The sequence below is a fragment of the Lutra lutra genome, chromosome 8 (assembly GCF_902655055.1).
Source record: "Lutra lutra chromosome 8, mLutLut1.2, whole genome shotgun sequence".
Lineage (NCBI taxonomy): Eukaryota > Metazoa > Chordata > Mammalia > Carnivora > Mustelidae > Lutra > Lutra lutra.
The window spans coordinates 136,029,721-136,046,358 of NC_062285.1; the positions used below are offsets into that span (position 1 = coordinate 136,029,721).

At 38.9% G+C, this 16,638-nt stretch overlaps 1 protein-coding gene across 8 annotated transcripts in view; it reads right to left on the bottom strand.

Moving 5' to 3' along the window:
- The window catches only part of ENTHD1 (ENTH domain containing 1), a 103,215-nt gene that overhangs the window by 52,687 nt on the left and 33,890 nt on the right, over positions 1 to 16,638 (bottom strand). For 7 of the 8 annotated variants that reach the window (XM_047742414.1, XM_047742419.1, XM_047742415.1 and 4 more), the window contains one exon: positions 9,187 to 9,305. The exons of the other annotated variant lie outside the window; for it this stretch is intronic. In XM_047742414.1, the coding sequence (XP_047598370.1) occupies positions 9,187 to 9,305 (119 nt within the window). The remainder of the gene's footprint in view (positions 1 to 9,186; positions 9,306 to 16,638) is intronic. 8 annotated transcript variants of the gene reach the window in all.

The window sequence follows — 16,638 nt, forward strand, 5'->3', positions numbered from 1 at the left end:
GAACCACACCTGGATTATATCCCACTTAGACCTGGTGTGTAATTTTTTTTTAATACATGGCTGGAGTCGGTGGGTAAAATTTTTTGAGGATTTTTGCATCTAATTTCATGAGAGATAATAGTCTATAATATATATATATATATATGTGTGTGTATGTATATATATAGTATATATATATAGTTTAGTAGCAGAATAACACTTGCCTCATAAAATGAACTGGGAAGCATTCCCTCCTGTTTTCTGAAAGACCTCTGTATGAAAATAGTGTCAATTCTTATTTAAATGTTTGACAGAATTCTCGAGTAAAACCATCTGGGCCTGGAGATTTCTTTTTCAGGAGACTGATACTACAAATTCACTTTAAAAAATGGTTATAGAACTATTCAGGTTCTTTTTCATCTTCTTTGAATTTTGGTAGTTTGTGCTTTCTGAGAAATTGTTCTAGTTCTTCAAATTGTCAAATTTATGAGCATAGAGTTGCTGGCAGTAATTCTTTATTATCCTTTTATAGCTACAGGAACTGCAGGAATATCCTATTTCATCCTGATATCAGTAACCTGGGTCTTCTCTCTTCATCAGTCTTGCTAGAGGTTTATCAGTTTTATATTTTTCAAAGAACTAGATTTTGTTATGTCATTCACCTATTAACAGTTCTCCTGCTTTCAATTTCACTAATTTCTGTTCTTTATTTTCTTTCTTCTGTTTCATGTAGGTTTATTTTGCTTTTCTTAGTTTTTTCAAAGAAACTTAAATTATTGATTTTATACCTTTTCTCTTTTCTAATACAAGCATTTAGTGCTATAAATTTCCTCCCCACCACTATTTTACCTGTGTCTCATATATTTTGATATGTTGTCCTGTCTTCTCATTCAATTCTATGCATTTTAACACTTTCTGTGAGACTTCCCCTTGACGATGAAAAATTTAGAAGTTTATTTTCCAAAAGATTTCAGATAAGATCCTCATGAGTTTATACTGATATACCTTCAATCCAATTCAGGTCTGTGAGGTCATGACAGTCTCTTCTATCTTAAATTCATATCTCCTTTCCCTCATGCCAAGAATCCCAGTTCTCAAGGGCACCAAAGATGATACAAAGATGATACTCATTTGATTCATTCCACATTATACTCACAATAATCTTGGGTCAAAAATACCAACATCTTAGAATAAAAACACCAACTGAATGCAATGAACCTTTGTTTAATTTTATTTTACATTTTAAAGGATTACTTTCTTTAGTATAATACTGTTTTATAGGGCGCCTGGGTGACTCAGGGGGTTAAAGCCTCTGCCTTCAGCTCAGGTCATGATCCCAGGGTCCTGGGATCGAACCCCACATCGGGCTCTCTGCTCAGCAGGAAGTCTGCTTCCTCCTCTCTCTCTCTGCCTGCCTCTCTGCCTACTTGTGATCTCTCTCTGTCAAAGAAATAAATAAAATCTTTTAAAAAAATACTGTTTTATAATTATGGAAAAATATTTTCAGGATTTCAATAATAAGTCTGAAACCATTGTATAATCAAAGGAACCTAGCTTCTATTTATCCTCTCCACCTTATTCCCCTTTCCCTTTATGAGTAACCTCCTCTTCTTTATTTTTAATGTTATAGCTGATCTTTAAAATGGTACATCTTTAATATAAACAAATGGAAAAATCCAAGAATGGACCTAAACATAAATGGAATTTATTATGTAATAGAAACCACAATTCAAGTCAATGGGGAAAACATGGATTGTTTAATAAGTGACATTGAGACAACTGATTATCATTTGTAAAGATACAGTTTAAAAGGTGAATCTTTACCACTCCCCATTCATCAAATAAATTTTTGATGGATAACATTTAAATAGCTTTTTAAAATTAAAGCATAAAAAAAGTAGGACAGTTTTTTACAAAACTAAACATTAGCTTATCACACAACTTAGCAATTGCACCCCTTGGTATTTACACAGAGGAGTTCTTACGCAAAACCTACACACAAAACCTCCACACAATTGTTCACGGTAGCTTTATTCATAATTGCCAAAAGTTGTAAGCAATCAAGATGTCTTTCAAGAGGTGAATGGGTTAATAATCTTTATAATCAGACCATGGCATATTATTCAGTTTTAAACAGAAATGAGCAGTCAAGCCATGAAGAGACATAGAGGAATCTTAAATGTACATTACTAAATGAAAGTAGTAGTTTGAAAAGGCTACATACTGTATGATCCAACCATAGGACTTTGGAAAAGGCGAAACTAAGGAGATAGTAAAAGGAGCAGTGGTTGCCAGGGGTTAGCAGGCAGAGGAATGAACAGATGGAGTGCAGAGGATTTTTAGTACAATGAAACTATTCTCCGTGATACTATAATAGTAGATATAGGACATTACACATTTGTCAAAAGCCAGAGAATATACAACACCAAGAGTGAACCCTAGTGTGAACTATGGTCTTTGGATGGGAATGAACATTGATTTATGTTAATTGATTATAACAAATGACCGCTTTGGTGTGGCTGTTAATAGTGCGGGAGGTCATATGGGGCAGAGGCAGGTGGAGGTACACATTGGGTATATGGAACAGCTTCTTGCTTTCCATTCACTTCTGCTGTGAGTCTAAAATTGACCAAAAAAAATAGCTTGTTAGATAAAAAACCAGGATGAGGTGGGTGCCTGGGTGGCACAGTTGGTTAAGCATCTGACTCTTGGTGTTAAGTACCTGACTCTCGGTTTGGGCTCAGGTTCTGACCTTGGGGTCATGATACTGAGCCGAGCACAAGCCTGCTTGAATCTCTCTCACCCTCTTTCTGTGCCTCTCTCCCAACTTTCTCTAAAATAAATAAATAAATCTTCTAAAAAAAATAAGTAAAAGCCAGGGTGATATTTAATAAAATCTTAGACTACAGAAAGTCTTTCTAACAATGACTTAAAATCTAGAAGCCATAATAATGGAAAGGAAAATCTGATTACCTTTTAACAAAAATTGAAGACTTCTTTAAGGCTGTGATAGTGTGATGTATAATAAATATATATTTAGGTTTTGTTTACGGTTCCTGGCACAGAGCTCCTAAAATCTTGTAATTTCCTAAGTAGTAAGAGCACTAGGAATATCTTTTGTTTTAATATTTGGTCTTTGATCCCCGTTCCTGACACAGAGCTCCTAAATCCATTGGAATTTTCAGGGCAATCAGAGCGTATTTTGTTCTATGAAGTGACTCTTTTTTTTTTTTTAAGATTTTATTTATTTATTTGACAGACAGAGATCACAAGTAGGCAAAGAGGCAGGCAGAGAGAGAGGAGGAAGAGGCTCTCCATGGAGCAGAGAGCCCGATGCGGGGCTCGATCCCAGGACCCTGGGATCATGACCCGAGCTGAAGGCAGAGGCTGTAACCCACTGAGCCACCCAGGCCCCCCTATGAAGTGACTCTTGATGGGCTCCTAGACAGCTTCAGGATAGGAACCAGTCATCGGAAAGACCAAGCCATGATTAGAAGCCTGGAACTTTCAGTCCCACACCCCATCCTCCTGGAAGGGGAGAGATACTGGAGATGGAGTAAAGGATCAATCATGCCTATGTGATGAAGCCACCATGAAAATTCCAAATATTTGGGGTTCAATGTGCTTTTGGGTTGGTGAATATAAGTACATGCCAGGAGGGTGACATCGACCAATTCCATGGGGACAGCAACTCTTGCACTTGGGAAACTTCTGGACCTTACCCTATGCATTTCTTCATCTGACAATTCATCTGCATCCTTTCTCATATCCTTTATTATATAATAAACCAGCAACTGTAAGTAAAAATTTTTATGAGTTCTGTGAGCTGTTCTAGCAAATGCTCAAACCCAAGGAAGGGGTGATGGGAATCCCAGTTTCCAGTGGTGGGTCCGAAGTACAGGAGACAACCCTGGGCTTGCAATAGGTATCTGAAATGGGAGGTGGGGGAAAGGGAGCTTTGGGGACTGTGCAAGCAGCCTGTGAAATCTGATGCTATCTTCAGGTAGACAGTGTCAGAAATGAGTTAAATGGCAGGACACCCAGCTGGTGTAGCAGAGAATAGCTTGGTGTGTGGAAAGCCCACATCTCTGCTGTCAGAAATGAAGTGTGACCACAGTGTGAGAGGAAAAAAGAAACAAAGGAAGAGCAGTGTGCTCCCCTTTCACAAAGGCCTAAAAACAAAACAAAAAAAAATCAAAAATCAAGCCATAAAATAAAAAATCAAATGAAAAACTGAAAATGAATAGACAGATAAAGAAGCAGACAATGGGCTAATCACTTAATAGCCAAATAGCTCTTAGAAACTGGTAAGAAAGGGGCACTGGGTGGCTCAGTCAGTAAGCCTCTGCCTTCAGCTCAGGTCCTGGGGTTCTGGGTCCTGGGATCGAGCCCCATATCAGGCTCCCTGCTTGGTGGGAAGCCCGCTTCTCCCTCTCCCACTCCCCCTGCTTGTGTTCCCTCTCTCACTGTGTCCCTCTGTCAAATAAATAAATAAAATCTTTAAAAAAGAGAAAAAGAAACTGGAAAGAAAAAGAGAAACTAGAAAAAATGAGCAAAGGATATGAATAGAGTTCATAATAAAAAAGAAACACAAATTCCCAATAAACACATGAAAAGTTATTCTAATCTTACCTATAATTATCATGGAACAAAGTAAAACAAATTTTTCCCACCTCTCAGACTGACAAAAATGTACAAGATGATAATACTCAGTACTTGCGAAGATGAGGGGATATGTTTTTGGTGGATGTTAACTGGTGCAACTCTGGGGAGGGCAGTTTAGGAGGACTTTTCAAAATGAAAAATAAATGTAACCTTTCAATAACTCCACTTTTAGGACAACATCATAATCAATGTATATAAGAGCCATTATTTCAACATTGCTTTCAATAGACAAAAACATAAAAATATTCAGGGGGTGGTGAAATAAATGAAGATTCATTTATGCATCAAGGATACAGCAGTTATACCATCTGATAGAGAAAGGAATTCATAATCTACAGTTTAGCGAAAAAAGATGTGGGACGATATACATTCAATGATTACACCGATTACTTAAAAAGATGTCCATGATGTATCGCTTAGTTCACAGCACACTGTGGAGCAGTACATACTGAACGGATCCCTTTAGGTTAAAGAAATGCTCGGACACAGAAAATTTCCCTCCCAAATCTCGAAGAACCTAGTTAGTAATGGATGCCTCTGAGGAAGGGAAAAGAAGATGTACACGGAATTAAGAAGAAACTTTCACTCGTTACCATTTCATATCATTTGAACTTTTCCCTGTAATTATCTTCCAACTTAAAAAGAATAAAAATACAAACATGAAAATAAAAAAGGACTTTTAAGCATGAAGTAATGACGCAGGAAAGAAGTAAAGAGATGATGGATTAGCGTGATTAGAATGGGTATAATTTCCACTTCCCTAACAGCTATGATGAGTTCAAATTTTTGCAAACATAATAAATGATATGCTAATAAACCTGAGGATAAAAACTGTTTACTCTTCATTTAGCAAAATAATAAACAGAGACAGTAGGAAATAAACATTTATCTTCCATCACTAGCAATTTAGCAACTCACAACTAGACTGAAGGCTTTGGTCAGCTTTGATTTTGTGTGAACCAATTTGTAGCATCCCTATCTGTTGCTATAGAAACAACTGTGACCAAAAAAAAAAAAAAAAACAAACCAAACATAACCCTTATTATTGAATCTCCTCAAACAGGAAAAGAGGAAGGTCTTTCAAGGTGGTGAAAAGCTACATATAACCTTATTAATTAGCAAATGTAATAATAAAATTTCTGGACAGTATGCAGAGAGAAAACATATCCTTGTCTAAGTGTCATACATTTGCAGGCTTTTCTTAGTTTTGAAAGTATCACAGGCGAGCACTGTTCTGCTTTTGAAAGCCCTATTCTGTTAAGAATTTTATTTACTGCTTTTAGATCATTCTTTCATTTGTAGAAAGAGAATAAAGAGGTTTCTATTTAAAGTTTTTAAAAGATATTTTTAAGCATCCTTCATCTGCCTAAGCAATCAACAGTGTCATTTCTATTTCATTCTTATTAAGAACATGAGAATTTTAATGTAGATGTAGTACCTTTGGCAACAACAATTAGATTTTACTGTTCAGCCTGGTAGGTGTTGTCTTCTGCCACAAAAATGTCCTCTGAAGAGGACATATTGGGTTGCATCACATGTTCCTGACAGTAAGAAGAAGAGATGCTTATCAATAGAATGATGGAATCGTGTCAAAATATAGAACTAATGAATTGAAAAAGGAAAATCCAGCTTTAAACTTCTTTTGAGAGAAGGGCACCATTTCATGCTAACTGATGTAAGATGCTGAATGATGTAAATCAGTTATAGTGGTTCCTCTCAAGTAAGAGAAAACAGTAATAATGAGAATTGGAAGACTGATACAAAAAAGCTAGGTGCTATTTTATGCCTTTGTTAGAGTCCAAAGCATATAAGATTATTCAAGTCTATTTTCTCCCTTAAAAGCCAGCAGCAGCAAATAAAACTGGTCTCAAATTTAAGAATCAATTTTACTTAGTGTCAAATTTTTAAAAATAATCTGATATAGGAAAGACTTTAGGGTTTGAAGCCAACAGCTAAGAAAGAAATCTTGAGACGTCTTTGGTGTAAAAAGGTGGTTTTATTAAAGCATGGGGACAGGACCCGTGGGCAGAAAGAGCTGCACTGGGGTCTTGAGGAGCTGCCGATTATATACTTTCAAGTTGGGAGGGGGTTAGGGATGGTGTAAGCCTCCCAGGTATTTAGGAAGGAAGGTTTCCAGGATCCTGAGGGGGTTAACTATTGTTGGGGAAAGTCATTTATTATTGTTTAGTAAACCCTCAGTCATGAGACCCTTCAGATGTATATCAGTGGGTCATATGCTTGGAAGATGATTGCCAACATATATGGGGGGGGGGGCGGGAGTGGGAGGGTAAAGATAAAGGAAGTTTCCAAAGGAATCTCTTTATGTTAAAGTAGACTTACAGGGTCCTGGAGGTTGGGCTAAGATTACCTTTTGCCCTTGGCAAAGTATTAACATTTAGGCAGCTGAGTCCTTAGAGGAATGTCACTCTGCCTGTTTCAAGGACTTGTCAGTAGACTATAAGTAATAAGGAAATTTGATGACTTTTCTTCTGCCTTTGTTTCCCACGTCATAATCTACAGATTTTCAGTCTGTGGGCTACAATGCAATTAAGGAACAGTGAAATTTTAATTTTATGTACTTTTCTGAGCTACTAGAAAATCAGGTAAATCCAATACCTAACTGGGTTCGGGAAAGGGTTGGGAACAAATGGTCAATAAATAATTCCAGCCACTCTCATTAGAACAGTGGCGGGCCAAGCGGAAGACCAAATAAGCCTCTTTTACAAGAAAGGGAGAGAGGGAAGTTAATATGGAGCATCTACTATTCAGTCATTTCTTCATTAACAAATATTTGGCAAATAAAGATTCAGTAACGAGTAAGACTAAAATGGTTTCTACTCTCTAGGAGCTTGCCTTAGAAGGAGAAACACACATAAGACAGAAAAACAAATGAGTGAATGAGATAATTGCAAATAATCTTGAGTTGAACAGATTGCCAGTCAAGATGGTTCTGTAAGTTCACACTTTGGAGATACCAACCTTCCCCAAACACACAGCAATGGCAGAGAAAATACGAATGTTAAAATTAAAGACACAGGTCATGCTCAGAAACAAGATGGACATCTTCATGGATAAGAGCACGAACAGAAACATGATGGTATTCAGAACATGCGAGGAACTCTCAAAACTCAATGGTGATAAACAAACAGTTCAGTTAGAAAATGGGCAAAAGATCTGAACATACATTTCACCAAAGAGAAGTTATGATGGTACAAAGGAGCACATGAAAAAAATGCTCGACATCATTAGCTATTTGGGAAACACAAATTAAAACCACAACGAGGTATCATCACAGACCTATTCGAATATCTAAAATAAAAACGGTAATGGCAAAAGTTGGTGAGGACGCAGGAAAACTGGAGCTCTCGTACACTGCTGGTGGGAATGCAAATGTTATAGCTGCTCTAGAAAACAGTTGGACTTTTTTTTTTTTTTACCAAATTTAGTATGCACTTACCACACCCCTCAGCAATCACATCCTTAGACATTTATCCTAGAGATATGAAAACGTCACAGCCTGAATGGATCTCAAGAGTATTAAAAAAAAAAAACTATCTCAAAAGGTTGTATATTGTCTGAGTCCATTTACGTAACATTCTAGAAATAAAACTATAGAGATGGAGAAGAGATTAGGGCTATCAGGGGATGAGGTGGTTAAGGGGTGGGGAGGAGACGGGGTGGGTAGCAGGACTGACCATTTTTGTGTGGACATAACACTTCTGGATCTTGATTCTGGTGCTGGTTACATGAATCTATAGTTGGAATAAAATTGCTTAGGAAACTGCCCCCCCCAACACACATACATAAACACAGGTTAAAAAACTGAATACTGAATTGAAAATTTGGAAACTGAGTAAGGCCTGCAGTCAGTCAGCAGTAACATAGCGACGGCCATCTCTGTTTCGGGGGTGGGGGGGGACGCTGGGTACTGGGTACTTGGGACTCGGTACCTATAGCTGCAGCTGTCTCCAAGTCTGTAATTGTATTTCACAATAAAAAGGTTTTTTTAGATGAGGAGAGAAAGATGGACTGTTCAACAACCAAAATATTATTTATCTACAGGGGTGCAAAGACAATAAAACCCGTCTTACGCTATATAATAAAATTCTAGAGGGCACAAGGAGTCCATTTAGAAGAAAAAGTCAGAGATCTTTATTATATTGGCATAAAAAGAATTTCTCAAATAAGATGTTTTTAAAAGATCAGCTATAAAGGGAAACTTCGATAATTTAAACTTATTCTTATTTAAAACTGTGTATAGCAAAAAAAAAAAAAAAAGCCAACAAAAATGAAGTTCAAAGACAAGCACCATTTCTCTCAGAACACATGAAGCTGCAGCTGGAAAGGACAAGGAGACAAATTCTCCCCTTGGGGCCTCCAGAGAGGAATGCAGCCTGCAGACGCCTGGATGTGGGCCCAGTGAGACCCGTGTCAGACTTCTAACCTACATAACTGTAAAATAACACATTTGTGCTGATTTAAGGCCCTGGGTTGGTGGTAATTTGTTAGAGCAGCAACAGGAAATGGCTGCAAGTGACTTACCTCTGTGGATTTCCAAGCATTAGTCTTGACCGGTTGTGTTCCCTGGGACAACGCGGTTCCACTAGGCAACTGAGTGTCTTGGCACTGCTCTTGTTTCACTCCTGCCTTGGAAGTGTTTTCTGTCAACAACATAAAGCTAAGATTTCACTTTGGCAAAAGATAGTAACATTTTTACGTTAGCTCCCAATTTTTAAGCTAATTACTTCTGAAGATCCATTTTGTCTGCAGCAGGTACCTCATGGGCCGATGGTCATTTCAGTTTATCCCTTCATAATAATTGACAAATTCAGGCCGATTTAAAAATATAACTTTGATTCTAGCCTTTTTACCCATCAACAATTTTATTGTATGCTTTATTATTTGAAACATTTTTTTTAAATAAGGCACAATACAGTATAGAAAATTATTGTCTGACAATTATCCTCAGCAAAAGCAGGAATGACAACTAGAATTGTCCTAATTAATATTTAAAAGAACTTTATTACTGCAGTGTGAATTTCAAGTGTTCACATATATGAGGTGTAGGTTGTATGATGAGAAAGCACTTTTAAACAAAATTTAAAAAATTTTTAAACGTGCTATGCCAGTGAAATAGGAGATTTCTGCTTGTATGTTTTTACTGAATTTAATGATTTTGTAGTTGCCATTTTCCTTTCTACCTTTTCTTTTCCTGGGTGGAGAGGGGCAAAGGTGTAGGGAGAGAGAGAATCCCAAGCGGGCTCTGCACCCAACATGGAGCCTGTCACAGATTCTCAGGACCCTGAGATCATGACCTGAGCCAAGACCAAGTCAGATGCTTACCCGACTGAGCCACCCACGCACCCCTCCTTTCTTTCTTTCTTTCTTTTTATTTATTTATTTGACAGAGATCACAAGTAGGCAGAGAGGCAGAGAGAGAGAGAGGAGGAAGCAGGTTCCCCGCAGAGCAGAGAGCCCAATGTGGGGCTCGATCCCAGGACCCTGGGATCATGACCCAAGCTGAAAGCAGAGGCTTTAACCCACTGAGCCACCCAGGCGCCCCTCCCTCCTTTCTTTCTATCTGAATTACTGCGTAAACGAAGTATTACCGCCAACTCTCTCTCAGCATGTTATTGGGTACAATAAGAAGTGTAAGGAAGTGATCTTCAAACCGGTATTTGCACACCACTGGGGTACTTAAAGACTTCCCAAAGGCCAGGTGAGCATAGATAGTTTTAAAGGACTCAATGTCCAGATCTACCACTTTTATATATACTCTTTCCAAAAACTGATCTGCCTAAGAATGGGACTGTGTGGAAACATCAGGCCAGTTCTTCCCTCTTCCCCTTTCATAGTCCATTTCCTTTGACTTTACACAGACAGACCCATCCTCTTCCCATCTTATTACGATGCATCTTCCTTTATGCTGCCGCCCTTAGAACCTCAAAACACCAAACAACAGTAGAAAAGACTGGTGTAGGGAAGCCTCCTTCAATCAAGGCAGGAAAAACCCGAAGTAAAGCTCCAAAATTTGTCCTATTTTACACCTATTTCTCTTAATGGCAAAGCAGGACATAAATAGCACAGTATTTTGGTCCACACTGGGGTGTTTGGTATTCAGATCTACTACAGTATGGAAGAGCAGGACAGTTGACAAATTTCATTTAATGTCCTGTGCTTTTTCATCCCTCAGCTGTTGTCCAAAAATGCATCATTTCTGAGGAGGACAGAAGGAAAGCACAAGCATGGGAGACGGGGCACCTTCTTTCATCAACGCGACAGACTTACAACAAGGCTCCACACCTTAGCCATCTCCCCTAGGAGAAGAATTCAAGAACTTGAGTGCAATCACAGTGATGTTTATTTGAATGAAGTAAGAGGTTTTCTGAAAGAAAGTTGAAATCTGATCTGGCAGACCATTTTGACAATAAGGGCCGGCTTTGCCAACTAGGTAAGTATGGTCAATATTTTCCAAAAGTGGAATGAACGAGATCTGTAGTTCTGAAGAATGGCTGAGACATATTTAAAGCATATGAAATAATAATTATCTCAAAAATTGTTATACTGACCCGTGTTCCACAATGAATGTTTTTCTTTTTCACACTTTGTGAGTATATTTTGTTAAAGTGTAACTGGCATTAATAATCTGATAAATTTTAGTAAAGGTTTTTTTGATATTATTCCCCAAAACTGAGAAAGTCCATTACTCCTAATGACTGTTTAACAAATCTTTTTCTATGAGGGTTGTCTCCATTTCTTTGCTTTCAACAACACTGAAGACAGACCTAATCAAGTCAACAGCTGACAAGAGATGAAAACCATTTAAAAAAAAAAAGAAAACCATTTTTATAATAAATTACTATATAATTCTGGAATATTACTTAAAAGGAATTCATTGAACTGACTGACGTTGCTATAATAAAACACCTTCTATTCCCACCTACAATTTTATGTGAAAAAGTCTTCTTAGCATTTCCATCCATAAAAATGTAAAAGAGAATCAGAATTTATGCTGAACCCTGCTTACTTCCAGCAATAAGTAATATTCATAGGTTTCTCACAGAAACATGCATTTCCAATAAAATGGTATTCTTTTTGAGTATTTATAAAAATTATAATATACTTACGTGGTTTTGGTTTTGATCAATTGTGTGCTAAAAGTAATTGTAATGATAAATCAATCTAGAAAGAATATTTTACCACTTAAAAGCCTCTGGACCTAGAAAATGTAATTTCAATTTATACACATGTTTGATGTAAAGAAGACTTCCAGGCATCGAAATACTTTCTATTAGGATGAAATCCTGCGAGGGATATGGAGGAGAAACATGAATTCAAGGAGAAAAGGAAATTACATGATGTAAAGCTTCCAACAGTTAAAGACTGTGTTTTTTCAAATGAATGGCTGCAGGTAGCAGTTACAGTGTTTATGTTCCTTTAGATACTATGCTTAAAAGTCTCATAGAATCGTTTCATTTTTTTCTTTTGTTCTTAATGTCAATATTTTGAATTATGGCCTTTGCAGTGACTTATGATACAACTTCACATGGCAACCTAAAAAAAAATGCAGGAGGTATTTAATTTTTCAAAATCACTTTAGGGGCTATGCAAGAAAAATAGCTTGAAAACCAACAGTCTAAGACACGGTGGTCCTCGCCTTCAGAAAGTTTATAGCCGGACTCGGGAGATAAGACTGACACACAGACTTAATGGGAAACAATTAGAGGAAAATAAGACCTGCCGGGGCTCCTGGGTGGCTCAGTGGGTTGGGCCGCTGCCTTCGGCTCGGGTCATGATCTCAGGGTCCTGGGATCGAGTCCCGGCATCGGGCTCTCTGCTAAGCAGGGAGCCTGCTTCCCTCTCTCTCTCTCTCTGCCTGCCTCTCTGTCTGCTTGTGATCTCTCTCTGTCAAATAAATGAATAAAATCTTAAAAAAAAAAAAAAAAAAGAAGAAGACCGTGCCGAACTTTCTTAAATTAACTAACTTTGGGAATAAGCATTCTAAGGAGGAAAAAAAAAAAAAAAAAAACCCAGTGTGCACTAACCAGAAAGTGCCTCATATAGGAAGTAGAATTTGAACAAGGCTTTGAAGGATGACTAGGATCCTGATCAGTGTAGAATGAGAAATTATCCCAAGTAGAAGGAGCTACGTGGGCAAAAGGAGTATGATACATGCCAAAGACACTGAAGAAAGAATAAGAAATTTGCTTATGGCTCTAACTTTTCATCTTCTGCTAATGTCACATGAAAATGAATAATTAAAATGAGCTTTCTGGGGGCCCAGAGATTTTATAATGAATACTGGCAAACAGTAGTGGTTTGAGGCTTAGATCATCTCTGTACTTTCATGTGATTCATCAGGAACTACCTTTATGATCACTCTTTGAATATTCAGCAACAAAATTATCCTTCAAGTGATATGGACTTAGGTTTAGACATCACAAAGGTAGATTAATAACAATCGCAGGAAGTTAACTTTGAATTAAAGTGTGAAGAAAACTGAAGGACAGCAAGAACTGTGAAAGAAAAAAAATCTTGAATATTTAGAGGTACATTTCAGGCTAAACAGCTAAAATATTCTAAACCTATATTAAATAATCTTCTAGGGACAAGAAAGAAGGCAGTTAGAACATTCATTGAGAATAGAATAGAAATTCATTGAGACTTTTTTTTTTTAGTACCAGCACAGCACTGGAAGTGAGGTGTGCTTAATTAAATTAGGTGATTACACCAGATTTATTTCTGGATTTTCACAAGCAAGTGGAAGGTGAGAGCACAAGTTTAGTTTCTTAGTGGAAATGAAGGCCCTTTGGTATCATAAGTTATTTACCAGTTGAGACAGTGAAGTCATAAGCCAGGGGGACTCGTGTGCAAATATGAAACCCCACAGGGAAAAGTGAAGGTGCTGAGGCAGTGATGCTATCGGGTCATTCGAAGATGAGAGGTTAGATACCAAAGCTGGAGGTGCCGGGAGGAAACCATTGAGAGAGAGCCTGTAGATTTCAGTGAGCCTGTGCAACTCAGATAATACCACAGAGCAGAACTGGCAGGCCCTGAGATATTTCTTAGATGAGAAAGCAAACTGACATTCAAACCACCAGACATTAACAAGGCCAGAGCACACTTTGGAACCGAAATATGGCACAAATTAAGTAAATTCCCAAATTCCTCCACTTATTACTCAATCTAATAAATAGTGTTGTTATGTATTGACAGCATTCTTTCAGGTATAAGATAAGTCATTTACTTAACAAAATCAGCTTTAAAAAGAAAACGCATCTACCAAAGAAAATACTCCGTGGGCTGATGAACTGATAAGATGGGGAAGTCTCATAGTGATTATCTTTATATCTAACTTTTGCAGAATCATGAGTTTGGAACCTTAACAACTTCGCTGTCTTGGAGCATAATTGCACTTAAGCATCTTCAAGTAATTGATGTTTGTTCTAATTTTTTAAACTTCCATTTCGTAATGATTTCAAACTTATGGAAACATTGCTGCTAGAAGACTACACAGAACTCCCAAACACTCTTCATCTAGGTTTACCAATTGTTAACGTTTTGCTCCATTTGCTTTATAATTCTCTTTCCTCGTAGACACACACATATTATGATACTCCCATGTTTTAAACCTCGAGGAAAAGCCATTGTCATAGGTTGGGTTCCCCAGGAAGCAGATCCCAAGGCTCAAGTTTGTGTGAGGGAGATGCACTAGGGAGTGAGCGCCTTCTGTATCAGGACCGGTGAGGAGCGTGGAAGGCAGGACCAGGCCAAGGGAGAAACTCATCTGTCACGTGGCTGCAGCAGAGGCCGTGACCCATCCACCAGGAGCTGTGGAGCTGGGATGGCTCTTCACTGTGGTCCTGCCTTGAAGCAAGGGAGTAGCCCAGCCACAACCATGGGCCACTGGATGTCATTTCCCTCAGGAAGAGACTGTGACCTTGAGCCAAGAGGTTCCCTTCAACTGTTAGGAATTCCTAGAGAAGGGCTGAGCTGAGACCCCCTAAACCGCCCACCCTCCCAGCAGCAGTGGAGGGAATGAGTGCCTTGATCTGGGAGACGGGGTCTGGGGGGCACCACAAAGTCCACAGCAGACCCCACATGCAGACCCTGAGAAATGCTGCAGAGAGACTGGAGGTAGAGTGTGAGTATTGTAAATCTTTTTTGAAAGGCGAATTTTGAGATTAGCGGAGAAAAGGCTTCTTTTTTTTCCTCCAATGAAAACACAAAGAATAAGAAAGCAGAGATGTTTAAGCAATTTTAAAAATCAAATTTTAAATTGGTAGATGAGAAAAGGTGAGAAAAGAAACTTTTGTTGCAGGAGATCCTAAAAAGGGAGTTAAGGCAATTTTATTTCTGTGTTTTGCTAACAATAGCATACAAAATTTGAGACACTGCCAGTAGTTCTAACTTAGGAATAACCGGGAACGGGAAAACGCCCAGGCCGCGTTAAGAGCTCAGCCACAGAGACGAGGAGCACACAGTCACTACCCAAGCAGGATTAAGTGTTCGGGGCTGGCTCCTAGGTTAAGACAGCACACTGAAACGGCACCCCATCTTTACTGCCTTTGAAACACATATTTCCATCACCTAAAACTTAAGAAGTTTTTAAAAAGTCAAAACTAATTTTTAAAAAATGCACAACAGGGGCGCCTGGGTGGCTCAGTGGGTTGAAGCCTCTGCCTTCGGCTCAGGTCATGATCCCAGGGTCTTGGGATAGAGCCCCACATCAGGCTCTCTGCTCAGCAGGGAGCCTGCTTCCTCCTCTCTCTCTGCCTGCCTCTCTGCCTATTTGTGATCTCTGTCTGTCAAATAAATAAATAAAATCTTTAAAAAAAAATGTACAACAGCAATCTAACACGAAAACAGATACAACCAAAAATTTTTAAAAGGAAAATGACTGGTGGCCAAAGAAAGCATCCCCTGTCCCCCAAATGTGATAGCGATGAGTTGATCAGATTCTGAGATTTCTCAGGGACACCTGGGGCAGGGGGCTCAGTTCATTAAGCATCTGCCTTTGGCTCGAGTCATGATCTCAGGGTCCTTGGATAGAGTCCTGCTTTGGGGCCCTTGCTCAGCAGGGAGCCCGCTTCTCCCTCTGCCTACCACCCGCTCTCCTTTCTCTTTCTCTCTGACAAATGAATAAATAAAATCCTTTAAAAAAAAAAAGATTCTGAGATTTCTTGTCACTATCCACATGTCTAGAACAAGGAGGACTGAGCGGACAATGCTTTTCTCACTCCTTGTGACTGAGAAGAGGTGGAAATTGGTAAAGGGAAAAAAAAAGAGGTGTACCAGAGTGAGTAAATACAGATGCTGACACTTTCATGGAAGTGAAAGCTACAGTTTCACACTGAATTGCGTGGATGATCTGAAGTTCAAGAGCATCTCCCCGCCCCAGGGCAGCAGGACACATTTCCCAGCTAGACAGGATGAGCGGGATCCTGCACAAAATGTTCAGAAGACAGAGCAGAGCCCAGGTGTTCTAAACAAGATCATGTAAGGCCTCATGAAGGCTTCCCTTCATCACTGCTGCAGAAAATGGCTAAAATAAGAAACAGCACAAAAACCACAGCTCGGTGGAGAAAACAAACTGGTCTCAAACATGGTGGGAAGAGTGAAGAAATCACTCAGTGTGTCTGAGCCTGTAACTGCTGAATATGATGGTGCTGTCCCTGGATCTCCTCTTTTACTTAAGACAACTCTGTGGATGGAAACCATATTATCCTCATTTTACATTGTGCTACAAAAGCTTGCATGTCCAGGGGCACAGTCCACACAGACTGCGTCAGGATTCAAGTCCGGTCAGTAAAGTGCCAGGACCCAAGTGCTTAACTCTTTTTTTTTTTTTTTTAAAGATTTTATTTATTTATTGGACAGACAGAGATCACAAGTAGGCAGAGAGGCAGGCAGAGAGAGGAGGAAGCAGGCTCCCCGCTGAACAGAGAGCCCGATGCCGGGCTCGATCCCAGGACCCTGGGATCATGACCTGGG